A 21,284-nucleotide genomic window follows, 5' to 3' on the forward strand; every position below is an offset into this window, starting at 1 on the left:
CCAAAGTGCCCTAGGAGTCATGCTGAGAATCAAAAAGGCTAATTTGCTAAGTTACCAGAGAGATGTAACCTTTACAAGAATTGTTCAGCAAAGAATATTATTTTTGTAGTGTCCTAACAAACAACTATAATGTTAGCTTAAGTCAGCAAAAATCTGATGTGCCAGACAGATGAACAGATGTTCAAATGTACTGGAAATTTATGGGCAAAAATAATGTTATTAAAAATAAGAAGTTCCTCTGTGGAAAAAAGAGAACATAAGTTACAGTGAAAATATACAAAGCCCTGTAAATGTACCAAATTGTAAACTAACTTCAGGACTGTGTCAAACAGTGTAAGTTGTTTGTGATCAAGCTGAAAAGGGCTTATTTACAGATTGAGGTATGCACTGTTCTGTTATGCACTGACCTAACAATACTTAAAATAAATGTTTAGAATTGGCTCTGAGGTCTCTTTAGTTGCCAGCTAAAACCCTTGTTGGTAACATATCAGCTGTGCCTGGAAAAAAAGGACATACTGCCCATTTGGAGCAAATAAATCTTGTGAATTAAAATCAGGGAGTTGGTTATTCAGCTGCCTTATTTGCACACCCAAATATTTATGTATTGGGGGAGGGGGAGGGAGATGCACACCCATACTTTTGCACATAATCATTTGCATATGTGAAAACAGGCATGCAAAATTAGAGACAATTGCTGATAACTGGATGCCATCTGAAATAATTGGCTTTTGTTCCCAGGGTCCATAGATCTAAATTTTGACCTATAGATTAAGTAGTGTTGACTATTGTTCCATACTTTCCTTTTCAAGATACCTTGGCTCCCTAGCACAGACTGGGATAAATAAAATTGTGCCAGTATCTGGATCCTGTCATATCTATCCTTACTTGGTTTTAAAAACAAACCAGAGATGTTGCCCTAATAAGGAGATTGGGTGCTGTTAGTTCGACAGATGATGCTTCCATGTTATCTCATACAAAATGACATTACTAAATATGTTTTGCCTTCCCTTTTTTTGGAGATCTGTGATGCAATTTTTAAAAAAAAACTTTTTTTTTAAGCTTGTAAATTTCAGTACTAGATTAGAAGGAACAGAATATATCTATCTATGTTGTGTTCAACTGACTTATTTTTTTATTTTCCCCATTTCTTCTCCTCTCCATACACACATTCACAGTGCAATTCTTGCTGTTATGGCTCACTCGCTATTGCTGTGCTTCGCCTGTGTATGGATACGTTAGTTTCTGGATACATTAGTTTCTGGATACTTTGGGGCAACGTAAAGGGCAGCTTTTCAGAATTAGCCTCTGATTTGCATGCCCATTTTTTGCATGTCTAACTGCAACTGAATCAGTGGAGGTGCATCTCTTGCATGCACAGGTGGTTAATTTGCACATGGACACTGGGCCCAACAGATTGATTTACTTGAAGACACAACGGGTGCATATTCTCTTTTACAGATGCAGTCAACTGTGTGTGTGCAAAATCAGAAGCAGGTTTTGATTTGTCTATACATTTTATAATGCATCTAACACCATAGTATAATGGCTCAAGAGTGCTTAAAAATTTGGCCATAATTATTTCTTTGAGACAAGGGACCAGGTAAACATAAGTTTAATTCTATTCTATATTTCTACAATATCCTTTTAAAAATCCTAGTTTCAATGTCTGTCTGTCTCTATATCTTTACACAAATTCAGAGCAGAAAATGTTTGCAAACAGCTGGATATGGCAGTTGTCCACAGAACAAATATGTCCCCTGGGCTTTCTGATTTAAAGAATAGCCATATTTGGAAATGATGAACAATCATAGGTTAAAAAGGGCCTTTACAACTATGCATTTTCAAACTATGCAGATGGCTTACCTAGAAAGGAGGTATGCGGGTATTGTGAGACATAATTGTCTTTGTTTATGTAGGTCTGGCCAGATTGAAGATTTATCACATGCTCTACTTTCTTAAAACCTCTGTGATCACCTGAAAAATAAGTGGTTAGCCCCATTCCTGGCTCTGATGCCTTTTACCTCACCAGCTTAAAAACTAGAATACTGGTTATGTAGTGAAAATGTTTTGATTGTATGGGCTGTGGCCCTCTTTGCCTGATCAGCCACAAAAACAAGAAAAAAGCGTGCGACTTAGCTTAAATAATGTATTTCTAACCCTTGTTGTTTTATTTTTAGAATTTGTTTTAGGGTGGTAATTTTAAAGGTCTTGGAGGAAGGGTTTATTTTGTGGGGCTTTTTGTCTTTTTCCTTTTCTCTTTTTCATTTTAAAATTTGTATTCATTTTACTGAGTTGTGTTAGTTTTAAAACATGTATTAATCTTATAGGCACTCTGACCTGAGGCTGATGCTATGTTAATACATTTGATTTGCTATATAGATGCATGTAGATAAATAGCCATCAATTGAATTTAGAGAGAAGTCTGTTTTGCCTGCCAGTGCTCTCTGTTAATAGAAAGTTGTTCTCATTTTGTGTTGCCCAGTAAATGCAGCCTGTTTTCCAAGAGGACTGTAGAGGGCAGTGATGGTCATAGTTGTTTTTTAGAATATTGCTTTGGGACTTGAAGCAGTTGACTTTCCCAGCTTAGTTTCTGTGTGGAAGGATAATTGAACTTTGGAGTCAAATGTTCATTTAGTACCATGCCAAAAAAATAAAAATAAAAAGGTTAGCTTGGTGTCTTTTGGATGTAATCATCCAAAAGAAACTTCCTGCAGAAATGAAGTATTTAATGTTTAGCATTTGTACTGTGTTCTGCTGAAAAGGAGACCTCTACACGTCACCTCCCCACATCTTCTTCCTCTTTGAGTTCCAGAAAAAATTGACTAACATTTATTTAACACACGGGTTGAGCTGCCTTTGAATGAACCCATCTACCCTGAGCTGAATGAACAGTTTCTTAATTTTGTATGCACATAGAGCAGAAATGGGTTGTTTCCTGACCTTTAGAGATGTTGATGCTTTCATTTTTCATAAACCTGGTTGGATTATTGTGTGTATTGATGAATCCTGGACTTCTGTTGGTCTTGAAATATTTTAGTGGTAGAGTTACAGTCCTCTGAAAGATCTGGTGCAGGTTGCTACCAGAGGCGGAATTCTGGCTGAATCAATGGTCAGCTCTGGTATGGTTGATTGCTGACTCTGATTCAGGTGCAGTAGAACACTTGTGAAATCAGCTGTTCCAGTGAGATTCTAGCCCATGATAGTGAAGATATCACAAACCTTACTTTCAAAGTCGTAACCGGGACTATGGGCATCTATTACTAATAAAAGTAGACTAGGGGTGATATCTCAAGTCTGCATCCACTCATTTCTCCCCAACAAGAAAACTGCACTCTCTAAAATTTGAATTCTTCTTGACCACTTTGAAGCCAGGACAATAGGCTGGTGATTCCAGAGTTTATACAGAGAGAGACACGCATTCAACTAGAAAATTCTCCAATTTCAAAAGGAAACTTGTGCAGAGTCTTTTATTCCAGTATTTGCTTAGATAAATCCGTATTAGCAATTAAATCCTTCAGGTTCACAAAACATCCTCAGCACAGTGAGAGGTTTTCACAGGGACTCCCATCGTGAGCCAGGAATTCCAGCAGTTACCTGGGGAATTCTCAGTTGACCCAGACAGTATTCCACTTGCCATGTAGGATATCATCTTTTGAACCAGAAAATTCATCTTTCATGGCTTCTTCTAAGCCATGAATCATAAAATCAAAAGCAGGGCCAGTTTTGGCTTTCACTTGCAAACCAAAACAAGAGGATTGAATTTTTCCAAAACCAAAACCATCCTGGCTTGTCCCATTGTTACAGATCTGATCTGGAAATCTAATGACTAAAAGGATCTATATGTAATAATCATCCATTCAAAAGGGCAGGCGGTGAGGGAGTATCTAAACCAGGGGTGGGCAAACTTTTTGGGCCAAGGGCCACATCTGGGTGGGGAAATTGTATGCAGGGCAGGGGGTTGGGGTACAGGAGGGAGTGTGGGGTGTGGGAGGGGATACAGTTTGCAGGAAGGGGCTCAGGGCAAGGGATTGGGGTGGAGGAGAGGTGCGAGGTTATGAGGGGGCTCAGGGAAGGGGGTTGAGGTGCATGAGGGGTGCGGAGTGCAGGAGGGGGCTCAGGGCAGGGGGTCGGGTGCAGGAGGGGTGCGGCAGGGGCCTCAGGGCAGGGGCATGGGGTGCAGGAGGGGTGCGAGGTGCGGACAGGGAGTTTGTGGTGCAGAAGGGGTTCGGGGTGCAGGTAGGGGGCTCAGGGCAGGGAGTTGGGGGGCGGGAGGGGTTTGGGCTCTCGCCCGGCACTGCTTACCTCAAGCGGCTCTGGGGTGGCAGCAGGCCCCACACTGCTCCAGGAAGCACTACGGCCCCTGGGGGAAGGGGAGGGGCGGAGGGATCTGCATGCACTAGGGTGAGCAGATGTTCAGGGCCGGCTCCAGCTTTTTGGCTACCCCAAGCAGTGGGGGGCAGGGGGAGAGCCGTGATTGGCACTTCTACCGCCACCGCTTCATTCTTCGGCGGCAATTCGGCAGCAGGTCCTTCCCTCCGAGAGGGACTGAGGGACCCGCTGCCAAATTGCCGCCAAAGAGCCGGACATGCCGCCCCTTTCCATTGGCTGCCCAAGTACCTGCTTGCTGCGCTGGTGCCTGGAGCCAGCCCTGCAAATGTCCCAATTTTATAGGGACAGTCCCAGTATTTGGGGCTTTGTCTTGTATAGGTGCCTATTACCCCCCACTTTCTGTCCCGATTTTTCATCCTTGCTATCTGATCACCCTAGGGAGCACTGCCCTTGCTGCGCCTCTAGATACCTCCCCCGAAGCTCCCATTGGCTGTGGTTCCCCATTCCCAGCCAATGGGAGCTGCGGGGGGTGGTGCCTGCTTGCAGAGGCAATGCACGGAGCCCTCTGCCTCCACCCACCCGGGAGCCACAGGGATGTGGTGCCGGCAGCGCCGTGGGCCGGATCCAAAGCCCTGAGGGGCCGGATCCAGCCCGCGGGCCGTAGTGTGCCCACCCCTGATCTAAACCTGGCTGGTCTCTGAAACATTGCATATTTTCTTAAAGCCCTAAAACCACATTTGAGATATTAATACTTGCAGTAAAAATGAGAAACCCAACCTACTTTTAAAATTAAATTAGAACGGAGTAGCTTACAGTACAATGCAATGCAGAGAAGATGCATTTAAATATTTGTTCTTTATAGTTAGCTGGATTTTGTACAGTTTGCCTTGTAAGCAAATATTGATCTAGTGTGGTACTTATTTTGTATTGTAGGTTAATAAGTACTACTGATGAGTATCTTCAAATAGAGACAGGAGGGGGAGTTCCAGGTTAGACAAGTGCTGGTAAACAGAGTTAATTAAGTATGCTATTTTGTTTGACTCATTTGTATATCTATGGCTGAGAACACACTTTATACTTAATAAAAGAGACCTAAAGATTGAAACAATGTAATTAGCTTTCACGTTAACAGCTGCATTTAATGGGTATTTATCGTCCAAAGAATGGTGTTTGGAAAAACTTCCCCATATATTTTCAGTGATTAAACTGCTTCCTGGAGTTTTGTTGGAAAAGCATGTGTTTGCTTACTGAATAAAGAATTCCTTTGCGTACAGTAGTGGTTTTTTTAGACATACTCATTTTCTATTTGATAAACTATTAATGAAAATCCATGGTCCAAGGAATACTTGGGAAATACCTTTTCTGTTTGCTCCACATGATACAAAAATGATTTTATATTATACAGTATATGTCTCCAGCTGTTTGGGATTTGAATCTCTGATTCAAGTTCTTGATAGTAATGGACAGCTTTAAAATATGGTTTTGATAAGGTTCTAACTTTTTGTGTCATAGCCCAGAATTTATCCAAATTATCCAGATAGTTGAGGTCCATCTCCTTGGTATCTGGAACCCCTTTTTTTCCATCACTACCACCCATCCAGCTGTAATATCTTCCTGCTTGAGGGAAAGGCCCAATGGTTTGCAATTCCTGTCTATGAAGTCTTGTACTTCTTCAGGAGGAGGCCAGGGGCCTGCTACCACCAAAACACTGGATCTTATTTACAGGTGGCCTACTTTTCTATCAACCCAATTCTGGTCTTGCTGTCACCTCTGTCTCACAGCCTTGGTGTCTGTCTTCCTGTGAAAAATATCTCTGGTGACTGGGTACAAGTCATAGTAAAGGTTAGACCAGGGTTTCTCAGACTTTTGTACTGGTGACCCCTTTCACCCAGCAACCCTCTGAGTGCGACCCCGCCCTTATACATTAAACATTTTTTATATATTTAACATCATTATAAATGCTGGAGGCAAAGCGGGGTTTGGGAATGTTGACAGCTCGTGACCCCCAGAGGGGTCCCAACCCCCAGTTTGAGAACCCCTGGGTTAGACCACAGTGGATGGGTCATCTGTCTTTGAGCCCCTCATGCCATAAACAGCATCACTAGATGTGACCAAGAGAGGCGGAAAGGAACCATTAGCAGAACTAGTACAAGCCAAATTTACCTCTAATTGTCTTAAGCCATCAGAAGCCAAAAAAAAATCAGATAAATGCTGATATTCTGTAGAAACAGTATTACTTTATGGAGGGTTTGCAGCCTGCAACATTTGGCGTCATTGACAAACGTTCTTCTCCTGCCTTTAAGAGGCAAAAGGTTTAAACAGAAATGCGAAAAAACTACTCAGGTTCTTCACCTCAGACCAAACCCAAATACTTGTTATGGGCAAGTGAAGTATTCCTCCACCTCCAAAGCCCTCACCTGAGAAGTCTCCAAGGCTCAATCTTCTTCCTTATATTATTCAGCATCTACATAAAACAGTCAGCAGAGCCATTGAGCCAACACAGGCTGAAATGACAGCAGCACATGGACAACGCCCAGCTCTGCGTCTCCTTTATGTTCAGCATAAACAGCACTATCTCCCAGCTTTCTCAGCCGCTAGCCAGAGTCCGTACGTGGGTGAGGATCAGCTGGCTAAAACTCGATCCTCCCACCATGAAGGGCATATGCCCTCAGATTTTTAAGTCAGTCTGCAACCTTCTTTCCTGTTTGGTGTTAATCGATGCCCGAATAGTTGTGTTAGTAAAAATGCCCGTTTCTGTCTGCCTGCAGCTGGCCCCCTAAAGATTGTGTCCCCAGTCTAATGGTCACAGCCCTGGTTCTGGTACTGCATGCCTTTATATCCTGCAGGCTTGGTTATTGCAGTTCATAACTAGAAATGAAGCCATTCACCTAGAAATAGTTCCAACTGGTACAAAACACAGCAGTCCTATCTGCTTAGCCACAAAGGTCACCAGAACACACCATCCAAATGCTCCAGTCTCAGGACTGGCTCCTCATTAAATACAGAATCTAGTTCATGGTCTTTGTCCTAGTGCTCAAAGTCAGCCATGGGATTGGCTCCTAATTATGTGGGGGATCGTGTCTCTCTCCAGGACTGATACCCGCCCATGACAGCTGCATTCTGCTGGAATCATAAACTTCTCAACTATTAGACTTATGAGCATAGTAGACAGAATTTTATGGCAGCGGGGCCTACATTATGGAATTCCTTATCCAGAAAGAGAAGAATGACCAGTAACCTTATCACATTCAGAACTAAATGCAAAAGTTCTCTTCAAATTGACTTTCCCTCAGTAAGTACCTCACACAGAAACCACACATACAATTCCAACGATGTAGCCATACAATTTATTGTAATCACTTGGATAGGAACCTGGGCGGGGGGAGGGGGTGTTGATGTTGCTTTCTTAATTCTTGGGAGATTCTCCTACTCTGGTCATGGGTGCCATGTAATAATTTAGAATAAGATTTTCAACTACCTTATTTGTGGATGCAGACAGTTAAAAGTAAAGGCTTTTGTAAGATATATTTTAGAGGGAAAATCTTGATCCCATTGCAGTCTATGGGGGCGGGGGGAGAGGAGCATTGCTGTTGTCTTTAGCAGAATCAGATTTTAGCCCTAATGAGGAAAAACTCATGTGGTCTGGTTTCTGAACTTCCTGATTGTCATAAAGTATTAGCTACTGTAGCAAGCTCAAATATTTGTGAAGTTATTACTTAGGTGCCTAAGGGGTTATATCTTTTTAAAAACACAGTGGTGAAGATAAAGATGCAGAAAATATATTAATGGCTATATTAACTTAAAATATAAAAGATCTATGAATTTCTATAACAACATTATATATTTTGTAAAATGTTAGTACATAAGTTACACTTAGTTAATGCTAATAAGATTATATATTTATGTATTAGTAGTGTCCCTCCAAGGCTTTATAGACAATATATGTGTCAAATTAATTATAGTTTTCAACTGTATCTGCTGGTATTTCACTAATTTGGTGTGCTTAAGTAACAGTGCCTGACACTGTGTTTCAAGGATTTACACAGAATTTTTTGGTAGATTGTGCTTCTTCATTCATTTTTATTGAATATGTCTGCAGTGATTCTTATTCATTTAAGTTACTTATTGATTTCCTTTGGTTTTTATCGTGTTTAAAATTACTCTTTTTCTGCAGCATTTGTCTACACATTGATTCTATAAAAGGTGTCTTCTAGTAAATGTAAAACTAATATATTTCTGGAGACCCTCTGCTGTACAAAGCTTTGGGAAAATAAATAGAATCTGGATTGTGATGTAAAGGGGGGTAGAACCAAAATTATGCTGAATGGGGTAGGTTATTGAGAGTGGTTTTATATGCAGTACATTTTCCTTTCTTCTAATTATTTCCCTGCCAAACTCTTCACATCTGTAATATGGAAGTATCTGCTTTGATACACTACTCCCCCTCAACACACACACACGTTGATATATGACCAGACAATCTAAATAACTTCTGGGGAGCGGGGGTTATTTAGAGAGGAAGCACAGTCCAGTGGTTCAGGCACTAGCCTAGGACTCGGCAAACCTGTGTTTAATTCCATGCTCTCCCACAGACTTACTGTGTGTCCTTGGGCAAGTCACTTAGCCTCTCTGTACTCCAGTTCAAGGGTGCTGTGAGGATAAATACACTAAAAGATTGTGAAATGCTTTGAGATCTACTGATGAAAACCACTATGAGTTATATAAGTAGTAATAGTATTTTATTATTATAGTGCCATAATCTTCACAGGAGTCTGCAAGATTATAAAACGAGGAAATAATTTTCCCACCTGTTGATTGCTCTGGGCCCGATGCTGCATCCATTCAAGCCAATGGGCACTTTAATATTGACTTCAGCAAGTGCAGGGACAGTCCCTGCGTATTCCTCTTTAATCTGCAAAGACGTCTAATTGGCATTTTAAAAATAAATGACATTTATGAAAAAGTTAGGTGCATAAGGAATGCAGGATACAACCCAAAACTCCTTGGAAGTCAGTGGGGCTTTTTTGGTGTGCAAGGCATGTTTGACCCTGTTATGCTCAGCAAGAACTGTACTGTGTGTTGAGGTTTTCTCAGTACGAAATCTTTAAAAATATTTTGGCTTTGCAGGAAATGGCTTGTCAACAAAGACTCTGAAAGCGGTTACATTTGCTCTGGGAATTTAAAGGAGCGAGCCAAGCCTCCTCCTCTTTGTTTCTTAATTATATTTTTTGTAACTCTAGTCATTTCCTCTCATATTTGCAGACAGCTTCAGCAACAGCAAGCCGAGCTTGAAGTACATCAGAGAGATGGGTTGTCCTCCTATGACTTATCTCAGGTGATATCTCTGAATGGGTGGTGGTGTTTTTTTTTTATACTGGTGTCTCTGGTCTTTTAAACACAAAGTGATTAAGCATCTAAACAAAACAAAAAGACACTGTGACTATACTTGAGCTCATTGTGTCAAATATGAGAGGGGGGAATTACATTCTTTTTGTTTATGTCAACAACAGGTACCTGTTCCAAATATACCAACTAACGTTCATGAGGGTGGAAAGCCCGTGGAGAAGCCAGACACTATCTTCTCCCAGGAGCAGAATCCTAGGTTTGCTGAGATGTTTGCAGGAATAACTGCTTGTAAGTGAGAGCCTCTGGTATTTCATTTTTAATACTGTCTTTGTAAGCTGTAGTCATGTCCTTAAGTGCTATTACATAATATGCAAGCCCTTTTGTTTTCAGTTTAAACCGATTTATACCGAAAAATTCCTGGGTTTTACAAAAAGTATTTTTCCATTTTTTCTGATTTTCACCCTACTTTTCTATCATTCAAATATATTTTTTAAAAAAACATTGATTAGGAAAACACAGTCCATTGCATGAGATATATGTATCACAATCAGAGGGGTAGCCGTGTTAGTCTGGATCTGTAAAAGCAGCACCTTATAGACTAACAGACGTTTTGGAGCATGAGCTTTCCTGGGTGAATGCATGACATGCATCCGACGAAGTGGGTATTCACCCACGAAAGCTCATGCTCCAAAACGTCTGTTAGTCTATAAGGTGCCACAGGACTCTTTGCTGCTTTATGTATCACAATAATACTTTAGTCAGTGTGTGTATATACAAAGCTGCCTGTTAAAGGAAGGCGATGTATTAATCTACAGGATACACACAATAAACAAACAGCCGTGCACACAAGCTCTGAAGTACGTGCGCATCTGAACGTACTGATGAATCTCACGCCCACCACATACGCATTCCAAGCTGTTAGCAGATAACGGTTTAAAGGTTTGACACACTACAATGGGAAGAAAACACACATCTCTACGTTTCAGAACACAACGTATTCGAAAATTTTAAAAAGACAAAAGCAGAAGAAAAGGATGAAGCTGAGTGTATGCGCTGTGAACAGTGCGGCCCAAATATTAAATGTAAATATGTATAGGCGAATGGTTCGAAGTCTACAGCAGTAAACTATTTATTCAAATGAAAAGTTTTATTTGGAGATTAGAGATCTATTGTTTTCTTAAACTCAGAGTGGCATTGTGTTTTGAGTTCTGTTTTAGTTCTGCAGAAAACCACATTGATGAACAGAATTTCCTGTCTTTCCATCCACAAAAATAAATCCAGATATTTACCCAGAACAATTATTAACAGTTTTTTGCACTGATTTTCACCGGTTTTTGTTGTGGTGGTAATAAACCCTGATAAATTCTCAGGGAAAATTAAATAAAATAAAAACTGAAAATGAAGGACCCTAATAATAAGAACAAAAAAAAAGCATTGTGGCAGAGAAGTCACTAGGCAAGTGAGTCTCAAAGAACGATGCATAGAATTTATTGGAAATACAAATTTTCCCCAGAAAGGAAGCTGAACAAAACTCAGAAGGTTAGAGGACAGGCTGATATGCTGTCCAGCTCCACTTAGAAGCCCTTTCTGTTCTCACTTAGTAGCCACATCTTTCCCATGCAGTTTTGAACAGTAGCTGTCCTTTTTGCAGAGGCACACTTCTACAGTATCAGAGGGGTAGCCGTGTTAGTCTGGATCTGTAAAAGCAGCAAAGAGTCCTGTGGCACCTTATAGACTAACAGACATATTGGAGCATGAGCTTTCATGGGTGAGCATCCGACGAAGTGGGTATTCACCCACGAAAGCTCATGCTCCAATCCTTCTACAGTGCAACTCATAGAAGGATGTAAACACATTTAATAGATCTTCCAGCTTCGAAAGTTGGAATAACTTTTTTTCTCAGACAGTATATGTAAGTGTTGCTCGTTGAGACGGATTGGAGTAGCAATGCTATCAAGACTGTGTAAGATTGGCTTACATTTTTTAAAAAAAAATCGATTTTTGTAGATATTAGGTGTAATATTTTTCCTTGTTTATTTTTTAATTGTTCGCTGTTCTTAACCTTCCCCACTTCCCCCAGAGTGAAGAAGTTTTGATTTATTTAAAACAAACATAACGAGCAAGTGTCTTGCAGTGAGGGAGGAAATAACCCATTGTGTTTAACTACAGGGGTATAAGGAGATGACCTCACTGCATGGGGTTCTTATGTACAGCTTGACCTTTTCAAACTGTGCAGGCAGTGTAACTTCAATGTAGACTTGATATTCTGTCTCTTTGCTGCTGAGACTTCTGCTATTCCTGTTCATCCTTGTCCCTTTACTCTTACAGTGAAGTCAGTGTCTGAGACCATAAAGGGGGTCTGCTGGAAGGTAGCAAGACTCCAACCCTAAACACTGGAACAATGTTTTCCAGGCGAGAACATCTTGCTTTCTGGCTGCTTTATTGGCTGATATTTAAACAGCTCTGAACTGTTTGTGTGACTGGGTCAGGGTTAAGGGTCTAGCAAGCTGTGAGGTGAGCTCAGGAGTTGTGTTCTTGGAAAGGCCATTTCACTTTTCATTCTTATCAATTTACAATTTGTGCTTTTTTTTGGGGTGTGCTCCCTATGTGATTATCTCCTGGGAACTGTGATCAAGGACTCTTTTAATGATAAAAAGAAATGGTTCTCGGTTAGAGATGTGCTAAAGTGTCCAAAAACAATATTGACAAATGTGCATACTGCTTGCAGACACTTGCTTTGTACTGATACTTGGCCTCTTTCTCCAGTTTGGCTTATAAAAATAGATTAGGGCTGACAAACGCAGGATTGATGTAGTGGGACAGATGTAGGGCAGGCATGTTTTATTGAAATAAAAGACCTCATGCTTTGCCTTTTGAGCAGCAGCCATTTTGAGGTACAGAGCTGTTTAATGCAGTGCCGCCATTGGTCACTGGTGAGCTTTGGGGCACGTTGGACAACGCACTCAGTGGAGAGAAGCAGGGGGAGGGGAGAGTCACCCATCCCGTCCCTGCCTCCCCCTACCTGTGCTTCCCTCCTGCTTCCTGTGGGAAGCTCCACTGTCCAGGCTACTCTGCTCCAGACACTCAGAGGCTTTGGCCCATTCTCCACTGCCCAGTCCCAGTTGCAGCATCCCAGCACCCTCTGTGCTGATCTGCCATGGAGCCGCCCCCACAGGTCCCAGCACCCGTGGGGGGTGGGGTGGGGAGAGATCCCATTTCTGCTAGGAGGGGAGTGGAAGGGAGGGAGAGGTCCCAGCCAATCTGGCCTCTCCAGTGGGAGGAGTAAGGGGTCATGGCAGGATCTCTTCCTCCCCCCACCCCCTGGAGAGGCTGGGACTAGGTGAGACCTCTCTCCCTTTGCTCCCTTATGGCCAAGGGGAGCCTACCTCCCCCCATCCCCAATCCATTGTGCCCCTGGAGTCTGTGCCCGTGGTTGGCCAAAAGTGTAATGTGTTGCGTTCAACTGCCCCATGTAAACCTTGCTGGTGTGCTCTAAAAGGTACCTAGTTTACCAGCAGGGTCTATATGGCGCAGGTAGAGCCCAGCACTTCAGAGCACTCTGTGGTTGCATTGTGGCCTGGGTGGTGAATCCAGCACCGCAAAACCCACAGGAAACTGCTTCTGCCTCACCTCCTGCCAGACCTTGGCTACACAGGCTGCACGTGTGCCACAGAGGCAAAGGAGAAAAATGCCCTGCTGCTAAATCTACATTACGAACACAGCAAATCTACAGCAGGCTGCTGAAGATTTGCTGTGTTTGTGATTTGGATTTAGTCTCTCTCTCTCTCTCTCTCTCTCTCTCACACATGATGCATTAAACAAACAAGATGTGTTGGCTTCCCTACATTGGTGCGGCAGTGCCCCCAGTGCCCTGCCGCTGTGTGCTACGCCTCTGGCAGTCTGGGTCTTGCAGGAGTCAAAGAGGAGGATGTTGGTCTTGGTTGGGGAAAAGTAAATGAGTAACTAGTGAGGGTATGGGGATAGAACAGGAGTGGGCGAACTACGGCCCAGGGGCCACATCCGGCCTTTCAGACGTTTTAATCTGGCCCTCGAGCTCCTGCTGGGGAGCGGGGTCCGGGGCTTGCCCCGCTCTGGCACTCCAGGCGGGGTCTTGCCTCACTCCACATGTGCTGTGGCTCCGTGCAACTCCCGGAAGCCTCGGCATGTCCCCCCTCTGGCTGCTGTGCATAGGGTCAGCCCAGGGGCTCCGCAGCTCCCATTGGCTGGGAACCATGGCCAATGGGAGCTGCAGGGGTGGCACCTGCAGACGGGGCAGCATGCCGAGCTGCCTGGCTGCACCTCCACATAGGAGCTGGAGGGGGGACCTGCTGCTGTTTCTGGGAGCTGCTTGAGGTAAGTGCCACCTGGAGCCTGCACCCCTGACCCCCTCCCACACCTCAATCCCCTGCCCCTTCCCTGATTCCCCTCCTGCTCTCCAGACCCCTCCCTCCCAGCCCAGAGCACTCTCCCCCTCATCCCCAGCCCCACCCCAGAGCCTGTACCCCCAGCCAGAGCCCTCCCCCCCACACACACACTCCTGCCCCAGCCTGGAGCCCTCGCCCACATCCTCATTTCTGGCCCCGCCCCAGGACCTGCACCTCCAGCTGGAGCCTCAGCCCCTCCCGCAACCCAACCCCCAATTTCGTGAGCATCCATGGCCCGCCATACAATTTTCATACCCAGATATGGGCCTTGGGCCAAAAAGTTTGCCCACCCCTGGGGTAGAAGGTAGTGGATTTTGAGCCTAGCAGACTTCAGGGCACCTGGCAAAATACCAGTGGACAGCAAGGGTGTGTTTATTGCTGTGCTATCAGGGAAGACCTGAGAGGCAGAGGGGAAAAAGGCAAGAAGTGGAGGGCTGGATTCTGAGGTGTGACTGGAGAACTCAGCAGAGCTCAGGAGGGAGCAGTTTCTTTTAAAACATCTCCCAGTCCTCAGTAGCTCAGCTCCTGGAAGCTACTTTTAACTGCATCATCTGCCAGGGGCCACCAGAAGCTGTTTTGGCAGCTGGTGATAGCAGGAGCATGGGGATACCTCGGCCATCCTCTGTGCCTTTCTCTCTTGTGCAATTCTGTGACACCTGAGGAATTCCCCTTCAGACAGGGAGTCCTCCAGTTGGCTGGAGGTCAGCCAGTTCTAGAGAATCTAGAGCAGCTTCGTGTCACAGAGCTGCTGTAGCACACCCAGGGATCTATCTGACCCGCTCTTTCTAAATACGGAGAGGATGATCACCTAGGGAGGATCAAGTGAAGTCAGAGGGAAAGAAGGAGCGTGCCTGGTTTATAGAGCTGTCAGAGGTGTGTGGCAGCAGACAGTCATGAAGAGATCAGCAGTTTTTTGAACTTGAAGGTGATGAGGGAAGCTAGGACGTGGAGGAGGAAAGGTGGAGCAGGGCCTTTACGTTGTTATAGGGGAATGGAGGGTTGCCAGAAGCGTTGGCAGTTGTAGCTGTATAAACAAGCATTGCAGAAGGGAGGTTCTTTAGTTTACTGAGATTTTCAGATCTCTTAGTGGATTCTCAGAGCAGAGACCTGCCATTCCGTCTCAAAGTACCAGCCGAGATAGTTAGCAAAATGTAAATTCAAAGTTGATATCCCAGTCATGGTACTGTTAAGAAATCTACTGGTGAGTGTATGTTAGAGGGCTGCCTCTGTGCTGACCTGCAGAGGATATGAGTTGTTACATCTCCCCACAATGGGAGGATATTTTTTTAGCTCAAGCTGTAGCAGCTCATGCCTTTTAGTTCTGGAGGTCCCTGGTTCAGTCCCTGGTGTGCCAGCTGTCAGATTACACAAGAGAGAACTTCCTATTAAAAATGTGAATGCCCATGTTTGCCCTGTGTTGTTTTAGCAAATGAGGAGATTGATCATGAGAGTAAATGTGTTTATTACAGTGTAAGAACAGAATATAAAAGTCAATGCCATCTCTGTACGTATCTCATTTACAGTGCCTTTGTATGATAATTCCATTGGGACCCAGCCTAGTTCAGGGGTCGGCAACCTTTCAGAAGTGGTGTGCCGAGTCTTCATTTATTCACTCTGATTTAAGGTTTCGTGTGCCAGTAATACATTGTAATGTTTTTAGACGGTCTCTTTCTATAAGTCTATAATATATAACTAAACTATTGTTGTATGTAAAGTAAATAAGGTTTTTAAAATGTTTAAGAAGCTTCATTTAAAATTAAATTAAAATGCAGAGCCCCCCGGACCGGTGGCCAGGACCCAGGCAGTGTGAGTGCCACTGAAAATCAGTGCTGCCTTTGGCACGTATGCCATAGGTTGCCTGCCCCATGTCTAGTTCATGGCCTGCTCAAGCCAGTTTGTTGTCATAGTAAAGACAGTAAGCTTCACTGTGTCCCAGAGAGATTCAGTTTTGCCTTAAATTACTGCCTACATAGCTGATCTGCAGACCTCACAGAGACAAAATTCCTACCGAGTACAGTGGGATTAATCTGTATTTAAGGGGCTGTAGATCAGCCTGATTTGTGAGCAAAATTCCACCATGCCTGGAAGAACCAGGACTATAACTCCCGCTGCTGCTGAGGGGAGTAGATTGTAAGCTCTTTGGGGAAGGTACAGCTTTTTGTTCTGTTTGTACAGCGCCGAACACAGGTTAGTCTTAGCTGCTACAGCAATACTAATAAGTAATTCTGTATTAACAACAACAGGAGTGGCAGATTATCCCAAAACTCTGAACCCTGCTATATAAAAACTGAGGTCTTTTCTTTAGAAGGCTGTTTTAAAAAAAAATTTAATAAAAATAGCTCTCCCATGCAAGAAATAAGCCTCCAGTCACTGATACTACAGATCTGCAAGGTTGGACCAGACTTTTCAAAAACCTTAAACCAAAGAAATATCTGTTCTGTACGTCCAGAAGGATATAGTCCAGGGATTGGCAGCCTTTGGCACACAACCCATCAGGGAAATCCGCTGGCAGGCCAGGACATTTTGTTCACCTGCAGCGTCTGCAGGTCCGGCTGATCGCAGCTCCCACTGGCCACGGTTCACCGTTCCAGGCCAGTGGGGCTGCAGGAAGGGCGGCCAGCACATCCCTGAGCCCACACCGCTTCCCGCAGCCCTCATTGGCCTGGAAAGGCAAACCATGGCCAGTGGGAGCTGCGATCAGCCGAACCTGTGGACACTGCAGGTAAACAAACCGGCCCAGCCTACCAGCGGATTTCCCTGACAAGCCATGTGCCGAAGGTTGCCAGTCTCTTCTGGAAAAGCCGTATAGAATCTCTAGAAAATGGTTACTTTTGTGTAGAATTTTTAAGCCAACCTATTGCATTCTGTAGCAGAGTGTGTTCACTATTACACCCTGTGGATTGGACTGATTTAAAAATTCTATAGAAATCACCTGTTGACCCTTGTTTAATTTCCATACAGCCTTATTGGTTTCATCCGTACTGTGTTCCATAGGACCTTCCCATAAGGGATTAAAAAGGAGAATGTTACTCGCACCATGTAGTTTGTATACATGTTGTTTTCTGGTGAACAAATTAATTTATTACGTCCTCTTCTAAGTTTTTCTTCGATTGTTTTTTATAGCAGATAAAAAAATGATGGCCTCTGCGTCCCCGGCAGGAAACCAACAGCTTTATTCTCAGGGGAGCCCATTCCAGCCAGGACATTCAGGAAAGGCTTTCAGGTACAGTACCTGCGCCAGCACCAATAGCTTCCGTACACAGAAGGGAGTTCCATTTTGATTCTGTGGAGGCAGAATACAGGTAACGCTAACCCATGTCCTGTACAACATGAATCGTTCTTCCTTTGCGTCAGCTTGGCTCCCACACAAAAGTTCATCGGGAAGAATCAGTCTGTAGGCAAGACCTATAGTAGGTCATTTTTCAAACATGTATAATTTGGGTGTTTTACTAGCTTCTGAAATATTTTTGAGTCTACTAGCTGATACTAAAGGTTTGACAAACTACTTGAAGTTTAGGAATTGGCCCACCCTTGAGACTTCTGTAGCCACTGTGGTTAGATTTACGTTATTATTCTTATTATTTATTATTTATTAGTCCTGTTTTAGTAAAGAAGATTTCTGACGGTTCAGTGAATGGCCTAGCCGTTAATGAAGTCTGCCTGCTTGAAGGCTAATCTGTTCCTCTCTGTCCTCCTGTTGTTTAAAGTGACCGAAGAGAAACTGTCTTGAGCAACTATATTGCAGTGAACTCTATTTAATGAAATCCCAAGCTATGCATGCATGTAGCTGTTTTAACCTAAGGGAGAACTCAGTTACTACTTTGGACTAGCCAATGTTTTGAAAATGAAGGAACAACCATTCAAATGCAGTAACTGTTAGTTAGGAGGTCTGTGCATTAGAAATTAAATACATGCTATAATTTTACAGAAATCAATGTGTTTTTAACCTTGTAATTGGCAATGATCTCACAAGTGTTCTTTAATTAGATCTTATGATATTTCAGCGTGTAAATTGTCAGTAGCCATCTTGATGTTTGGCGTGTTTTGTTATTTTTATTTTGTTGGGTCTCTTGGAAATTTAACTGTAGCTTCATTTTGGCTTGTAATCTGCCCCATCAACTAGTGGCACAAAGACAAATGCTATTGTTACGATCCTTGATGAGCTCCCCAACCAGGACACCCAGCTTTGGATCCTGTGTAGCAGTCTGGCGCAGTTCTGTTGCCCCATCTCAAAAAAGATCTAGTTGAATTGGAAAAGGTACAGAGAAGGGCAACAAAAATGATTAGGGGCATGAAACAGCTTCCATATGAGGAGAGATTTCAAAGACTGCGACTTTTCAACTTGGAATAGAGATGAGTAAGGGGAGATATGATAAAGATCTATAAAATCATGAATAGTGTGGAGAAAGTGAATAAGGACCTATTATGTGAAGGAGTAAATAACACAAACATTAATAGGCAGTAAGCTTGAAATAAAACTTTTTCACACAACACACAGTCAACCTGTGAAACCCATAGCTTGGGATGTTGTGAAGGTCAAAACTATAATGGGGTTCAAAAAAATAATTGGATAAGTTCATGGATGATAGGTTCATCAGTGGCTATTACCTAAGATGGTCAAAGATGCAACCTCATGGTCTGGTTGTCCCTAGCCTTCTGTTCATTCCCTCTGGGGCACCTGGCATTGGAAGACGGATACTGAACTAGATGGACCATTGATCTGACCCAGGATGGCCATTCTTATTTTTTTATGTCCTACGTCTCTTGGCCTTTTGAGTCTGGGCAGAGTTGTGGCACACTGCCTCTAGAGGCCCAGAGCCATACACTCATACTCTAGGCATGGATCCCATGCCTGACACCCCTCTTGGCAGTGGGGACCCCATCATCCAATTGCTTAGGCCCAGAAACTAGCACCGGACTCCCAAATAGTAGCATGCGTCTATAGATCCACTGAAGCTGTGAACCCTCTGGTTTCCTATTTCCCTCTTCAGGGACTATGTAATAGTGAAAGCAAGTAATACAGACTCTGCAAAGGAATTTCTAAACACACACACTTTACATTGAGATAGCACAAGAGAGATTCAGATCTACAAAAAAACACCAAACCCAGCATGCAAATCCCTGCCTCAATTTCTCTACCGCTCAAAGAGCCCTTTGCGATTTGGTCAGTATCTTTTCAGGGAATCCAGAATTCCTCCTCACCTCATCCTGCTCAGCCTTGACTTCTTCTGGTCCTGGTCTGTTCCCTGCCTCCCTTCCTCCCTCTCTCATAACTGCAGTTCTGTTTGTCAGGTAACTTTCCTCCATGACTTCAAGTCCCTTATCAGGGACTGTGGTTACCAGCTCACCTAGTTGAACTGATTCCTTTGGCTGCAGCTAACATGCTTGCATGTGAATAGGAAACAACCCTTGATTGCTCTGTATTGTTAGACCTCTGTGAACACTTCTTGGAATTCCAGTCCAAGATGGAGGTAAAAAACAGTTTTACAATCAAAATGGCATTCACAAAAGCAAAATGGAGGTTGTAGTTTCATACAGACATACATGAATCCATAACAGCCATCTATCTGTTTTTGTAAGTTATGCAATAATTAACACAGAAAGAGTAGAGGCAAGGATAAAAAATTACTACAGATGGTCCCCCTTTCCGCCCCTGTGCAAAACCCAACAACAAATCACTTACGAAGTGCAGGCCATACATGAGAACTGAAACATGTTCTTTCCGATGAAATATTGGGATTCATCGATGTATATTTAAGTTTATGTATTAATGTGTGTTTCATAGATAGTATAGTCACTAGATCCAAAGATTTCCATACAAAGAACATTGAACAAAAAAAGTATAATTTTCATTATAAGGTTAAAATATTTCAAGATCTGGGAAACAATTAATTGTAACTTACACAAATTCTGTTAGGAATCATTTTTTTCCTATTAGTATTTCTCTGCTTTTTTTTTTTTTTGTTGTTCCAAGGCTCAAAACACTAGTTTGTTTGATTCTTTCACCTTGATTTGTAACTGTGATATCTTTTAGCACCAATGGGAGAAAACAAGAATTAAAAGCAGCTAATCAAACATACATCTTTGTTACATAACACATATTTTCTTCTTTTTACAGAAAGAATGCAACACTGACAAGAAACAGGTTAAAGAATATTTATGAACAGCATCCTTTCAGAAGCCTCGATTCAGGACAGCATTTAAGCATGTGCTTAAGTACCACTGACTTTAAGCACATGTTTAAAGTTAAGTACATACTTAAGTGTGGTCCTGAGGAGAGCTACTTTCCTGAATTGGGGGCCAAACCAATATGGAAAATAATTTAACTGCACATCTTTCTAAAATCCTCCCCTTGGTTGTACTCATGCAAGCCCTTTGGATGAGATTGCATGGATCTAACTAAGAAGAATTTGGGGCACTGGGTCTGCATAATCAGTCTGATATTTTAGAATTTCAAAATGCCTGATAGTTTTAATACTGAAGTCATGTCATTTTCATTTAGTCCTTATGCAGACAATCTGGAAAACTCACCTTAATGGGATGATTAACAAAATGTCAGTATCTAGCATACAATTTATGCATTAGAAATATTGTATTATCACCTACAACCATTTTCTGTTCTTTCCCCTTTAGCTCATCTGTGGTACATGTGCCTGGTGTGAACGATATCCAGTCCTCTTCTTCAACAGGCCAGAATTTGACACAGATCTCTCGTCAGTTAAATCAGAGTCAGGTTGCCTGGACAGGGAGTCGTCCACCATTTCCAGGACAGGTGTGTGTGTGTTTAAGGGGTTTTTAAGGGCACTCTAGTTAAGCAGATTTTACAAAAAGAACAAATCAAACTCCCTGGTTAAAATTTGGTAAAATGTACCTTTTTATAAAAACAACAAGGAGTCCAGTGGCATCTTAAAGACTAACAGTCTTTCTATCTGTTAGTCTTTAAGGTGCCACCAGACTCCTTGTCATTTTTGTGGATACAGACTAACGTGGCTACCTCCTGATACTTGTACCTTTTATGTTAGTTTTTTTAAAAGGGTAATGAAATCAGTTCCTCCGTTTCTGATTTATCTGGTCAAAATAGAAAAGCTCAAGGTTGGATGCTCTTTTGCATTATTTTGAAGGAAAAATAGGGTTATTTGGTCAAATATTTTTGTATGTATGTATACATACATGACCCCCACAGAA

At 42.8% G+C, this 21,284-nt stretch overlaps 1 protein-coding gene across 5 annotated transcripts in view; it reads left to right on the forward strand.

The window, feature by feature from the left end:
• ARNT2 (aryl hydrocarbon receptor nuclear translocator 2) overlaps positions 1–21,284 on the forward strand; it is a 149,708-nt gene that overhangs the window by 113,072 nt on the left and 15,352 nt on the right. For 3 of the 5 annotated variants that reach the window (XM_039491847.1, XM_039491844.1, XM_039491846.1), the window contains exons 13-17: positions 9,592–9,664; positions 9,840–9,963; positions 17,223–17,322; positions 20,218–20,244; positions 20,733–20,871. In XM_039491847.1, coding sequence (XP_039347781.1) covers positions 9,592–9,664; positions 9,840–9,963; positions 17,223–17,322; positions 20,218–20,244; positions 20,733–20,871 — 463 coding nt within the window. Of the gene's footprint in view, positions 1–9,591; positions 9,665–9,839; positions 9,964–17,222; positions 17,323–20,217; positions 20,345–20,732; positions 20,872–21,284 lie in introns of all 5 variants that reach the window. The other 2 variants (XR_005585543.1, XM_039491845.1) reach the window with 2 other exon arrangements.

This window comes from Mauremys reevesii, linkage group 10 (assembly GCF_016161935.1).
Source record: "Mauremys reevesii isolate NIE-2019 linkage group 10, ASM1616193v1, whole genome shotgun sequence".
Lineage (NCBI taxonomy): Eukaryota > Metazoa > Chordata > Testudines > Geoemydidae > Mauremys > Mauremys reevesii.